At 43.1% G+C, this 14,761-nt stretch overlaps 1 protein-coding gene across 5 annotated transcripts in view; it reads right to left on the bottom strand.

Moving 5' to 3' along the window:
- Positions 1-14,761, bottom strand: part of LOC130117920 (transmembrane protein 65-like) — a 94,949-nt gene that overhangs the window by 60,416 nt on the left and 19,772 nt on the right. For all 5 annotated transcript variants that reach the window (XR_008810721.1, XR_008810723.1, XR_008810722.1 and 2 more), the window contains exon 3: positions 1,545-1,589. Coding sequence is in view for 1 of the 5 variants with exons in the window: in XM_056286183.1 (XP_056142158.1) it covers positions 1,545-1,589 (45 nt within the window). In the remaining 4 variants the exon portion in view is untranslated. The remainder of the gene's footprint in view (positions 1-1,544; positions 1,590-14,761) is intronic.

Below are 14,761 nucleotides of genomic sequence, written 5' to 3'. Positions count from 1 at the left end.
TGTTGCACTGAATAGACTGTGTTGTGAACTGTGTTTTTTTTTTTTTGCTATGTTCTCAACCTTGGGGGTCGTCCTGGGTCAATCAATCAATCAATCAAGTTGCGTCCTCCTCTGTGTGGAGTTTGCATGTTCTCCCCGTGTCTGCGTGGGTTTCCTCCAGGTGCTTCGGTTTGCTCCCACAGTCCAAAGACATGTCGGTCAGGTGAATCGACTGTACTAAATTGTCCCTTGGTGTGAATGTATGTGTGTGTGTGTGTGTGTGTGCGCGTGTGCTGTGCCTGGCAGCCTGTCCAGGGTGTCTCCCTGGCTGCCGCCCAATGACTGCTGGGATAGGCTCCAGCATCCCCGTGACCCTGAGAGCAGGATAAGCAGTTTAGATAATGGATGGATGGATGCGCTGTTCTCTGTTTTTCTATGTTTTTGGTGGTGTCATTTTTGGAAATTTTGGATATGTGTTTTTAACTTTTGTGTTGCAGTGCTGTGGGCTGGGTGAAAAAAGTTTCATTTCTTTTGTGTATTCAAGTGCATGGTAGAAATGACAATAAACTGTTCCTGATTCCTGAAGTTTTTACATTTTTTGGATTTTTCCTGTTTTTTTTCCCCAATTGTACCATCCAATTACCCCACTTGGTCGCTGCTCCACCCCCTCTGCCGATCCGGGGAGGGCTGCAGACTACCACATGCCTCCTCCGATACATGTGGAGTCACCAGCCGCTTCTTTTCACCTGACAGTGAGGAGTTTCACCAGGGGGATGTAGTGCGTGGGAGGATCACGCTATTCCCCCCTCTCCCCTGAACAGGCCCCCCGACCGACCAGAGGAGGCACTTATGCAGCAACCAGGACACATACTCACATCAGGTCTCCCACCTGCAGACACAGCCAATTGTGTCTGTAGGGATGACCGACCAAGCCGGTGGTAACACGGGGATTTGAACCAGCGATCCCCATGTTGGTAGGCAACGGAATAGACTGCTACGCTACCCGGACATCCCCCAGTCACAGTAATTTGCATATGAAACCAATCGTTGGTTTCAGTCATTATGCCACTGTATTGTTTAAAAGGGTGGGGATACCTGCAGTCAGTTGAGACTGATGAGATCACTTAGATGAGTGATGAAACATTTCTCCCAATAAACATTGTGTCCAGATGAACCGATTCAAACTTGCTGTGATTTTATTAAAATGGTTTTGATTGAGAAATGAAAGGAGCTAGGAAGTAGATATGGGAGATACATGACAGCACATAGTAGCTAACCAGCATTACCTGGCCATCCCTGCAGGTAAAATTGGTTAAAATTAAGGTTAATTAAAAGATGTGTTCCCATGCTGTCATTCATAAGTGGTATGAAATAACTGAGCATTGTCATTTAGGCTACTGACCCACAGAAGGGTCCATGACCCGATAAATCTATTTGCTGCCATTCTAAACACAGACTCACGACTCAGAATAAACAAAGCAGATTTGTGGGCAATCAATAATAAAAGTTGAAATGCAAAAAAAAACCAAAAAAAAAAAACCATGAGAAGTTAAAAGTCTCCTTACCGTATCTCAACTGTGCCGTTGTTGGCGGGTCCACGTGCAGCTGCCCTGAAAGAAAAGAAGAGACTTTGTTATAAACTGTCTGACTTGCCTCTGTATGGAGGTAAAAGTCAAGGTAAATGTCAGCCAGCTCCAAAATGGCCTTGCCTGCCGCTGAGGAGCTTTCATGACAGAGAGAAGGCTAGAGGAAATAAGGCAGAGAAAATGTGAGACAAAGAGAGAGAGTGAGAGATAGGGAGAGGAGACGGGAAAAGCAGGAGCAAAAGCTCTTCTCCCCTGTTACCACATCCCCTGAGTCAAAAAATGATTGTAGAAAGACACAAAATCCAAATCTATTAATGCTGCTGCCACAGTCATGCCCCAGAGGAGCTCTGACAGGCGACCCATGATAACTAACTGAGAGAGAAAGTATGAGAAAATAAGACCGATAGTGTGAAAGAGGGCAACAGATAAGAAAAATATTTCTTTTAACTCTACAATATTCAACCCCCACTTATCTCTCTGTTTTCTTATTTGAGCCTTGACAGCTTTTACTAAGTGAGAACATCTCACATAAAGGTGGGAAGAAAACCCTGAAAATTATTTTTGAGATGTGATTTTCTGATATTTTATATTTATAGAGGTGTGAAGAGCCATGATTTAAGTTGTTATCTTGATTAAAGATGCAAATTAAAAGTGAAAGACCGCAGTCTGAAAGTGTGTGCTTCTGTTTCCAGTCATTATGTGCTACTTGCCATAACATGTATAACGTAAGGGATAAAAAAAGGGGAAGGCAGCATTATGGTGACCCGTTTGGAATTTATTGGCAACGCAAATATGTAAAACAATATGTACGTCTTGAAACCAATTCAATACTCCATTCATGGGATCGGTCCATGGAATCAACTTCCCTTTCAGGATGTATAGCAGTAGTCCTGCACACCTGCTGAGACACACATCTACTATGACTACTTTTGGCTGCTCCCGTTAGGGGTCGCCACAGCTGATCATCTGTTTCCATCACTTCCTGTCCTGTGAATCTTCCTCTGTCACCTGTATGTCCTCTGTCACCACATCCATAAACCTCCTCTTTGGCCTTCCTCTTTTTCTCTTCCCTGGCAGCTCCATATTCAGCATCCTTCTCCCAATATACCCAGAATCTCTCCTCCACACATGTCCAAGCCATCTCAATCTTGCCTCTCTTGCTTTCTCTACAAACCGTCTGACCTGAGCGGTCCCTCTTATATACTCATTCTGGCATCATGCTGAGACACACATCTGAGTGAAGTTAATCCACCAGACGGGCCACACTTTGTTCTCCCTGCTCTGTGACCAACGCTCAATCCTCATCCTATTAGCCACAACACTTATTCAAGCTATGTTTATTGGCAAAAACTTGCAAGCACAAAGTGTAAATTTTGAGTTAAAAAGTTACATAAATATGATCCAAGAGGACATGACCCTTACAAGAATGAGGACATAAAAGACATTCAATTCAGTTTGCAGGTTCTACAGAATCATGTTCGATTTGATGAGGGTAGCAGAAATGTAATGTAGTTTAAATGGATTCTTTGCCAGAGTTGCCCATGTCATTATTTTTCACCTCAGAACAGTCTGGAAAGTATCCACAAACTGACGAGAAGAAAGTGAAAAGCTTAAAAAGTTAAATTTCCAGTGAAACCAGACATATGTACTGTATACACACACACACACACACACACACACACACACACACACACACAACAGGCAAAACTTTCTTTCATCCTTTCCTCACCTTCCAAACCATCTCCTCATCCTCTCTCTAGCCCCTTTTTTCAGTAGCCAGTGTCCCATTACACAGTTCCTACTACATATCCTCCAGCCTCCATCTCATGTTGCTGACTCAACAATGGATGACTGTTGACCCCACTCTGGTCCCTTCCATTAGCACTACAGTAGGCATACTGCTGACACAAACAAGAGTCGCACAGACACACAGACATACACACATAAACACAAAAACACATGTTTACATCCTTAACATCATAACCATGCAAGAACAAAACCAACACACACAAACATATGACTGTATGCCACAGACAAATGCACACCTACAATTTTTAATACACAAATGCATACCCAGTCTCACACACACACAAATTCACATCAGTCACCAGCATCTGCAGGACAGGCTGCCAAGTAAGCACTGGCAGGCCATAACAGATAAAGATAGATACCATTATAGAAACAAACACTGGAAACATTGCTATCAGCACTATTTGATTGTTTGGATCTGACTTCCCAGGTCCTGACTACAGACATTTCACCATCTCTGGACCTTGATTTCTTTTTGGATTTAAAGGATTTGGTTGGGAATATCGCCAGTTATATTGACAAACTGGGCTACAAGCCACCATGGCAGTTTATTCAATGCAAAAGCATACACTATATATACACAAGTACTGGACACCTCTTAATCATTGAATTCAGGTGTTTCATTCAGACCCATTGCCACAGGTGTATCAAATCAAGCAGCTTGCCATGCAGTCTGCATTTATAAACACTTGTGAAAGAATGGGTCGTTCTGAAGAGCTCAGTGAATTCAAGTGTGGTACTGTCATAGGATGCCACCTTCGCAATAAGTCAGTTCGTGAAATTTCTTTTCTGTTAGATATTCCACGGTCAACTGTAAGTGGTATTATTGAAAAGTTGAAGCGTTTAGGAACAACTCAGCCACGAGGTGGCAGACCACGTAAAGTCACACAGCGGGGTGAACGAGTGCTGAGGTGCATAGTGCATAGAGTCGCCAACACTCTGTTGACTCTAACTGCAGAGTTCCAAACTTCCTCTGGCATTAACATCAGCACAAAAACTATGCGCTGGGAGCTTCATGGGATGGGTTTCTATGGCTGAGCAGCTGCATGCAAGCCTTACATCACCAAGCACAATGCCAAGCGTCGGATGGAGTGGTGTAAAGCACGGTGCCACTGGACTCTGGAGCAGTGGAAACGTGTTCTGTGGAGTGACAAATCACTCTTCTCTGTCTGGCAGTCTGATGGACAAGTCTGGGTTTGGCAGATGCCAGGAGAACTTTACCTGCCTGGCTGCATTGTGCCAACTGTAAAGTTTGGTTGAGGAGAGATAATGGTATGGGGTTGTTTTTCAGGGGTTGGGCTAGGCCCCTTAGTTCCAGTGAAGGGAAATCTTAATGCTTCAGCATACCGAGACATTTTGGACAATTCTATGCTTCCAACTTTGTGGGAATAGTTTGGGGAGGGCCCTTTTCTGTTCCAGCATGACTGTGCCCCAGTGCACAAAGCAAGGTCAATTAAGACATGGTTGGGTGAGTTTGGTGTGGAAGAACTTGACTGGCCCGCACAGAGCACTGACCTCAACCCCATCGAACACCTTTGGGGTGATCTAGAATGGAGATTGTGAGCCAGGTCTTCTCGTCCAACTTCAGTGCCTGACCGCACAAATGCTGTTCTGGATGAATGGGCAAAAATTCCCAGACACACTCCAAAATCTTGTGGAAAGCCTTCTCAGAAGAGTGGAAGCTGTTACAGCTGCAAAGGGGGGGACCAACTCCATATTAATGCCTATGGATTTAGAATGGGATGTCATAAAAGCTCCTGTAAGTGTAATGTCCAGGTGTCCCAATACTTTTGTACATATAGTGTACATTCCAGTAAGATGTTATTTGAAAAATCATACGGTGGTGGATTTTCTTCAAGAAGGCACTGACAAAGGATTTCCCCCCTTTTCTCCCCAATTGTAGTTGGCCAATTACCCCGCTCTTCCGAGCCGTGCCGGTTGCTGCTCCACCCCCTCTGCCGATCCGGAGAGGGCTGCAGACTACCACATGCATCCTCCGGTATATGTGGAGTCACCAGCCGCTTCTTTTCACCTGACAGTAAAGAGTTTCACCAGGGGGACGTAGTGCATGGGAGGATCACACTATTACCCCCAGATCCCCCTCCTCCCTGAACAGGCGCCCCGACCAAACAGAGGAGGCACTAGTGCAGTGACCAGGACACATACCCACATCCAGCTTCCCACCCACAGACGTGGCCGATTGTGTCTGTAGGGATGCCCGACCAAGCTGGCGGTAACACGGGGATTCGAACCGCTGATCCCCATGTTAGTAGGCAACAGAATAGAAAGCTACGCCACCCGGACGACCCACACTGACAAATCTTGAATGGATTCTAAAGCCCTTAAAGAGCCGTACTGGAAAATAAAAGTATTTTAGTTTTAGAAAACAGACATTTGTGACATGGTAGCTACCATTAACAATTCCTCCACTGTGCACGAAAGAAGTGTTACCTTTCATCTTTTCCTTTGGATTCTGTGTTGAAAACACCCAGTGACCAAATGAAGGGGTTTAAAATGTGGCTGCACACTCGGATCACATTTCACACACTTAAGTGTGTTGGAGCTTAGAAGACCAGGCGGCTCAGACTGACAATACAGTAAGGAGGGGAGCTAAATTATAAATATGTGATCAAAACTTTGTATCTGACCCACTTTACTATGTCGGGCAGGCAATACATCATACTGGCCCCATATCAGGACTCTGTTTCTGCTCCGTTACTTTCTCATCAAATAAGAAGAATGAAGCCTGCTGAGAAAGAAAAAAAAATCGCAGCTGAGTCACTTCCTTGTCTCTAGTTAAACACACACACACACACACACACACACACACACGCAAAATCCATTAAAGAGATATCAAACTCCCTTGATGATTTTTCCCTCCCAATCCACCGGGTCTTCAATAAGGCAGTTAATAAGGTCATGGTAGCAGACATGGCTGTATGTTGCCCTTTAATGCTGTTGTACTATATATGTATTGATTATGCAGTATTCTTAAACCCCCCTGAGGTGCTGTCTAAAGAGAATTCAATGCTGCTGGTGAAAACTTTAATTTACTATCGGGGATGAATAAACCGTATCTCATCTCATCTCGTCTCATCTCACCGCATCTCATCTCAAGCCTTTTCTTGAAAAATAGATTTTTCAATCAAGTACCTAATATTACAATATATTCAATATCAATTTCATCTAATCTAGGGCTTAACTCTGGTGTCTGGATATCTGTGGAGCTATTTGTTACAGCAGTGAAGTAAAATAATAAACCATACCAGCGACAGTGAAGTAGAATGTGACCACAGCCGACATTCAAACGTCAGTCCGGCTAGACTGCTGAAAGCCTCATAGTTATCTTGTGGTTTCAATTGATGCAATAGTGCCCATAAATAGTAAATGGTCTGCATTTATATAGCGTTTTTCTAGTCTGCCGACAACTCAAAGTGCTTTACAATGTATGCCTCACATTCATCCATTCACACACACATTCATACACTGATGGCAGAGGCTGCCATGCAAGGCGCAAACCTGCTCATCAGGAGCAGTTTGGGGTTCAGTGTCTTGCTCAAGGACACTTCGACACACTCTCTGGAGCCGGGGATCGAACAGGAACTTTCTAATTACTAGACAACCCGGCTCTACCTCCTAAGCCATGCCACCGTCTAATGGCCCCATCTGTTGCCATTTCATGTTGGCCAATTTGTATTCTGCCCGAAGTTATTTTGGTCTAATTTGGTTGGGGCCCAAATTGAAGCGCATAAAAGCCACATCTTGCGAAGATGTTGCTGTATAAATAACTATGACCCATATCTCATGACAAGAACATTGATTTTTTTTTTTGCCATCTCAATATTTCACATTTGTTTTGAACATGGCCTGAGTAATGTGCCTTCTGTTAATGTCTGTACTTCATGCCCAGCAAAGCCTTCTGTTGGCAGAGAGGAAAATATGCAGTATTAGGGGCTTCCATTATTCTACATTCAACCAGCCAGATGGCACATAAAAACCTGGGCTCTCAGAGTTTTTCATTTGAAATCAGCTTTTAATTTCCCTGCATTTGTCAAATTAACAAAAGAAAAGAGAAGAAACAGAAATCTACAGATGCCTGATTTGTCTTTAAATTTCAGTCCATCCATCCATCCATCCATAGGGAGGCCTCTGCTGCTATTGAGGTATATGTTAATGCTCAGTCATCTTATTGCTTATTCTCCATTCTGTAATGAACTAATCAGCAGAGAATGCAAAAACGACTACAGACGCTCAATCATGCCACGCCAGTAGGTGGCGATAAAGTCTAGCAAGCAAGCGTTAGTTATATATCACATTTCGTACACAGGACGATTCAATGTGCGTTACACAAATAAAAACAGAAAAGGAACAACCATATGAAATATAATTAGTAGAGAGCAAATAAAAATAAATAGGAACAATCACATACAAAATATAATTAAAAGAGTACTCTGAATTAGTAATTAAAAAGAGTAATATAATTAAAAGACAGGTACTATAAAACGAAAATACAAAGTACAAAAAATGACTAGAGAGCTTCTTCCAGAATTAAAGTGCAGTTGGAATGAGGTACAATTTTTAATGCTCAATCATAGGCACAAGAAAAAAAAGAAACGTTTTTAACATAGATTTAAAAATTGCTATATTTGGTCTTCTAAGATATTTAGATAAATATAGATGCTATATTCCAATTCAATTCAATTCAATTTATTGTCATTAAAAACAATGTGCAGGCACATGTTAAAAATGAAATGAGGGCTGTGGCTTCACCAAACAGTGCAAGACAGACACAGACAAACACAGCAAACACAATATAAGATATACACACATGCAGACCAAAAGCTAAAAATAAGTTAAAAGAGCTGGAGTACAAAATATTTAAAAATATCTACAGACATTCAGTGGGTAGCCAGGTTCAGGTAGGCAACAGCTTGTGGAAAGAAGCTGTTTTTGAGCCTGGCAGTGTGGGCTCTGAGGCTCCTGTAGCGCCTCCCAGAGCGCAGGGGGGAAAACAGTCCATGGTTGGGGTGGGTGGGACCTCTGTTGATGCTCAGACCCCTTCGAAGGCAGCGTTTGTGATAAATGTCTTTTATGGCTGGGAGCTGGGTACCGGGTGATATGCTGGGCCGCCTTGACGATCCGCTGCAGAGCTTTCTGGTCTACTGAGGTGCAGTTGCCGTACCACACTGAGATGCAGATGGTCAGGATGCTCTCTATGGTGCAGTGGTAGAAGTTGGTGAGAATTTTGGGGGGTAGACAGGCGCTCCTCAGCCTCCTCAGGAAATGCAGTCGTTGTTGGGCCTTTATCACAAGGGCCTGAGTGTTTAATGTCTACGAGAGGTCCTCGCTGATGTGGACTCCAAGGAATTTAAAGCTGGAAACACGCTCCACTTCCACCCCATTGATGTGAATGGGGGAGTGGCTGGAGCTTCTAGACCTCCTGAAGTCCACAGTCAGCTCCTTTGTCTTCTGCACATTAAGAACAAGATTGTTGGTAGTACACCATGATGTGAGGTGTATGAGGTATATTTGGTCTTCATCGAAGATCTTCTGGTAGTTTGTTCCAGTTGCATGCAGCATAACAGCTAAATGCTGCTTCACCATGTTTGGATTGGACTCTGGGCTGGACTAACTGACCTGAGTCCATTGATCTTACAGCCCTACCCAGTTTATACTCTCCGAGCATGTCAGTGATGTATTCTGGGCCTACACCATTCAGGGATTTGTAGACAAGTAGCAGCACTTTAAAATCTATTCTGTAACTAACTGGAAGTCAGTGTAAAGATTTCAGGACTGGAGTAATGTGCTCTGTTCTCTTGGTCCTGGTTAAAACTATAGCAGCAGCGTTCTGAATAATCTGCAGCTGTTTAATGGTCTTTTTGGGAAGACCAGTTAAGAGACCGCTACTGTAATCAATTCAACTGGAAATAAAAGCATGGATGAGCTTCTCTTGGTCATCTTGGGATACCAGACCCTTGATTCTGGCTATATTTTTAAGATGATAGAAGGCTGTTTTAGTGATTGCTTTGATATGGCTGAGTCTATTAAAACACCAAGATGCCGATCTGTTTCCGCTAGAGTTTCTTGATCAATGGTATTAAATTGTGACATGATGACCAGATTATTTCTAGGTGGTCGTAGAGACTGCATAGTTTTGTTGCTCGACTGTGTGGCGCTGATGGTCTGTCTAATAAGTTTTAATTTTTTCACCAAAAAAAGCAAAGAAATTCATTACATTTCTCTGTGAAGAGTAGTTCTGGGGCTATCTGTTTTAGGGGGGTTTGTAAGCTTGTCAACCATGGCAAATAGAGTTGTGTGTATCATTAACTTTCCCGTTAATCAAATTAGAAAAATGTAGCTGTCTAGCCTTGCATAACTCATAGTTAAAACTATAAAGGCTTTGTCTATACAAGTCATAGTGGATTTGAAGTTTAGTTTTCCTCCATTTGCATTCAGCTTTCCTGCATTCTCTTTCCAGGGCTTTTACCAACATGGTATTTCTCCAAGGTGCCTTCTCTTTGCTCAGAATTCTCTTGATTTTTACCAGTGCAACAACATCCATGACATTCAGAATTTTCAAGTTAAAATTATCCAGTAGTACATCAACTGACTCTGAATCCATGCTTTGTGACAGTTATTGTCTCCATAAACTTAGCACTAGTACTCTCATTTATATACCTCTTCTTAACAGATACAGAGCTAGTTTGAACATCCTGTACGATCAGTAAGTCAAAGAAGACACCAGCAGTGATCAGAAAGGGCCAAGTCCTCAACCGTAACGGATGAAATGTTTAGACCTTTAGAGATGACCAAATCTAGAACGTAGTCTCGAGTGTGCGTGGGCTCTTTTACATGTTGCGAGAGACCAAAAGTGCCAAATAGGGCAAAGAGAGCTTTGGCATTATTGTCCATGTTATTATCTATATGAATGTTAAAATCCCCTGTTATGATAAAGAAGTTATAATCAATAGTAATAGCTGATAGTAGTTCAGTAAAATCATCAATAAGATTAACAGAATATTTTGGTGGTCTGTAAATGGTTAAAAATAGAATTTTGGGAGCACCCGTCAATATAAAACTGAGGTACTCAAAAGAAGTAAAATATATTTGCACTGGAAACATCTTTAAATAAGGCAGCTACTCCTCCTCCTTTCTTGCCAGTCCGGCAGGTATTCATAAGACTAAAAATTTCTGGCGCTGTCTCGTTGAGAACAGTAGCGCTGTTGTCTTCAGTTAACCACATCTCAGTAAGAAACAAAAAATTTGAATTTGAGAATGTTATAATGTCATTTACTAAAAATGATTTGTTGGCGAGAGATCTGATATTGAGTAAAGCTAGCTTTGCTGCGATAACAGGAGCCCTTGTCGTAGCCTGAGGTTGTCGTGGATTAGGTAACAAATTAGACTGGTTTACCCCATTAATTGAGTACACTCAATTCCTTCTATTTCTAATCAGTACCAGAATAGACAACGGCGCTGGATTACGTCTGAGACAGGTAGTAGTAGGCCCTCCTGACCACAAGGGAGAGGTAGTGGGGTTTGTAGGGGATGGAGAGGTTTGTTGGTGGTGACCGGTATTGACCAGGTGAGGACATGTAGTGGGGAATAGTCAATCAAAGGGACAGTTGCCAATTGTGTAAAACAAATTGTCAGTTAAAACGCATGACCCCGGGTCTACATCAGTGATCCGTCAAATACCAGAGAAGAACATTCTGGGCATGTGTAGTGAGTTTATTTTCCTTCGGAAATAGACCATGGATATAAATAGACTTAAAAACAAAAACAATAGTAGCTAATGACGTTTATTTATAATTTGAGATCTGTTTCTTCACCTTTATTTATCTAACACCTTTCTGGCACATGGCTCAAGGTGCTATGGCGAATCCAAGAGCAAAATGTGATTCGTTTGTGTGGACAGAAGATGAGGTGAAGTTGTTGCTTAACACGTGTGAATTGAGGAGTGACATCATCGCTTCCCAAATGGTCCATTTTACATGTACACATGGATACACAGAAACCAGAGTTTTTAAAAATCTGCACCTTCAGAATCAGAATACTTTATTCATCCCTGAGGGGGAAATCGGGTCTTATTACAGACACGCATGCGCTAGTAAAGAAAAACTAACAAAATACAAGACAACAAAAAATATAAATAAATATAATTAAGAAAAGAGAAATAAATAGAAATAGAAGATAAAATAAGAAATAGAAATAAGAATAAAATATGTAAACATATGTGTGCCATGCTCCAGCATATAACATCCTATCTATACTGTATTACTGCAGTATGAAACAAACAGCACAAACAAACGCCTGACAGGGTAAAACAAGTCGAGGGGCCAGGCTAATGACTATTGACTCAGAGTGTCTGACACTCCGAGGGAGGAGTTGTAAAGTCCGATGGCCACAGGCAGGAATGACCTTCTGTGGCACTCTGCAGTGCATTTCGGCAGAATGAGTCTGTCACTCAAAAGTACTTCTGTGCCCAACCAGCACGTCATGGAGTGGGTGGGAGACATTGTCCATGATGGCACATAACTTCAACAGCATCCTCCTCTCAGAAACCGCCGCCAGAGAGTCCAGCTCTACCCCTACAACATCACCGGCCTTATGGATCAGTTAATTGAGCCTGTTTTCATCCGCTACCTTCAACCTGCTGCCCCAACACACAACAGCAAACAGGAGAGCACTGGCCACCACAGACTCATTGTCTTGCAGATGTTGAAGGACCTCAGCCTCCTCAAAAAGTAGAGACAGCTCTGTCCCTTCTTGTAGAGAGCATCAGTGTTCTTAGCCCAGCCCAGTTTATTGTCTATATACACCCCCAGGTACTTGTAATATTCCACAGTGTCCACACTGACCCCCTGGATGGTGTCATGTCCCTCCTCAGATCAACAACCAGCTCCTTTGTCTTAGTCACATTGAGCATCAGATGGTTCCGCTCACACCAATGTGAGAAAGTTTCCCACCGCAGCCTTGTACTCAGCCTCCTCACCCTTGCTGATGCATCTGACTATAGCAGTCATCTGAGAACTTCTGAAGATGGCAGGACTCTGTGTGGTAGTTGAAGTCCGTGGTATAGAGGGTGAAAAGGAAGGGAGACAGGACCGTCCCCTGCGGAGCCCCAGTGTTGCTGACCACTCTGTCTGACACACAGTGTTGCAAGCGAATATACTGTTGCCTACCAGTAAGGTAGTCAACAATCCAGGATACAAGGGGGGCATCTACCTGCATTGCTGTCAGCTTCTCACCCTGTAGAGCTAGCCAGATGGTGTTGAAGGCACTACAGAAGTCAAAGAACATGACCCTCACAGTGCTCGCTGGCCTATCCAGGTGGGCATAGGCATGGTTAAGCAGGTAAATGATGGCATCCTCAACTCCCAGTCGGGGCTAGTAAGCGAAATGGAGGGGGTCTAAGTGTGGCCTGACCATGGGCTGAAGCTGCTCCAGGATAAGTCTTTCCAGGGTCTTTATAATGTGGGAGGTCAATGCTACCGGTCTCTAGTACTTGGAGTCACTGGAACACAGCATTTTAGGCACAGGAGAGAGGCACAATGTCTTCCACAGTATGGGACCCTTTGAAGTCTAAGGCTCATGTTGAAGACATGGTGAAGCACTCCATGTAACTGGGAGGCACAGGCTTTGAGCACCTTGGGGCTAACACCATCTGGGTCTGCCGCCTTGCTTGCATGAAGTCTCATCAACTGTCTTCTGACATGGTCAACTGTGAAACACACTGTAGGTGTAACAGGTAGGGGAGGAGGGGGGAGTTGTCAGGATGGAGCGGGCCATTAGTCCAGGAATTCAGGCGGGGGGGGAGAGTAGGGCCCCCACTGAAGAATGGGGGGTTGTAAGGAGGAGGGGGGGGCAGTGAAGTTGACAGTCGATGAAGGCAGGCAACAGATGAGACTTGGGGGGGAGGTTCAATGTGTCAAATCTATTAAAGAACACATTAAGTTCGTTGGCCCTGTCCAAGCTGCCCTCAACTCCTCTGCTGCCAGTCGGCCTGAAGCCAGTGATGGTCCTCATATGACTCCAGACCCCTCTCATGTTGTTCTATTGGAGTTTCTGCTCCAACTTCCTCCTGTAATTATTTTTAGCCTCCCTAATTCTCACTTTAAGGTCCCCTTGGATTTTTCTCACCTCCTCCTTATTGCCAGTTCTAAATGCCCTTTTTTTGCAGTCAGGATGGCTTTGATGTCCTTCGTTACTCATGGCTTGTTATTTGAATAACAATGGAGTCTTTTCAGGGACAATGCAGTCCACACAGAAGTTTATATAATCAGTGAAGGATACACAGAAACTGGAGTTTTTAAAAATCTGCAGCTTAGAAGAGGTGTTTTAAAAAAAATTGTAGTTTTATAACCTAAACCTTTTCTTCCTCTTCAGTCATCTGTGTCCCACATGGGTTCAGCAGTAAACAGACATCAGCAAGTGATCATTCAATCAGCATTCAATACCGTTATGCCCCCTAGACTATGACAGTTTGAAGAAGAACTGTCATTGTGTCGTCTTCATCTCACCATCATAAACTGCCAAGCCAGAATCTGTGTCGACATCCTATGAAAATAGAAGCATTCATTTTTCTGCAGATAACAAGCAACACAATCACATTTATTGGGGAAGGGACAGAATCCATCAAATTACTTGGGGCATGTCTTACAGCAAGAAGTATACTGCACTGCAGAGTGTGTGTGTGTGTGTGTGTGTGTGTGTGTGTGTGTGTGTGTGTGTGTGTGTTGGCTTGTATCTACTGAATGTAGTAGACTAAGAAACATCCTTGTTTTCCTTAAGGATGTTAATTAATTTTGACTTGCGTAACAAACACACAATCGGGTTTCTTTTTAGAGGCGTGTGATCGCTTGCCCTTTCTGCCACATCCAGTGTTCAGTGTTTGGACATAAACTGACCACTGTTCTCACAGGCAGGGTGTGTGAGTGTGCTATTACCATACACACCTCTGTCCATATCAAAGAATCTGAATCAGTTTTGTCTTTGTGTATGCGTGTCTGTGTGTGCTTGCATACGTATGTCTGTTGTGTGTCCAGGATCAATAGTGTCTAACTTATCTGTGACAGCATAAGGCCACAACCATTCATCAACAGTGGATGGTTTCCCTCTATTCTTTTTGATTTATGACTGCGAGCAACTGGAACCTGCAGAGTACACGGAATCTGGGCCAAGACAATGAGGACACTCATTATAGCAAAAAAATAATGAGAAAGGCTTAAGCATTACGTTTTTTGGTGCAACATGCTTCAAAAATGCAATAACCAAGGGTCAGATTTGACCTTGATTTGCCAATCAGATTTAGGATACAAAAAAAATGCAAAGAAAAAAAAAAAAGCAAAAAAAAAAAGCAAAAAAAATTTAATACCACATGAAGA

Source organism: Lampris incognitus, chromosome 9, assembly GCF_029633865.1.
Source record: "Lampris incognitus isolate fLamInc1 chromosome 9, fLamInc1.hap2, whole genome shotgun sequence".
In the NCBI taxonomy this organism is placed as follows: Eukaryota; Metazoa; Chordata; class Actinopteri; order Lampriformes; family Lampridae; genus Lampris; species Lampris incognitus.
This window is presented reverse-complemented; position numbering and strand designations above follow the sequence as displayed.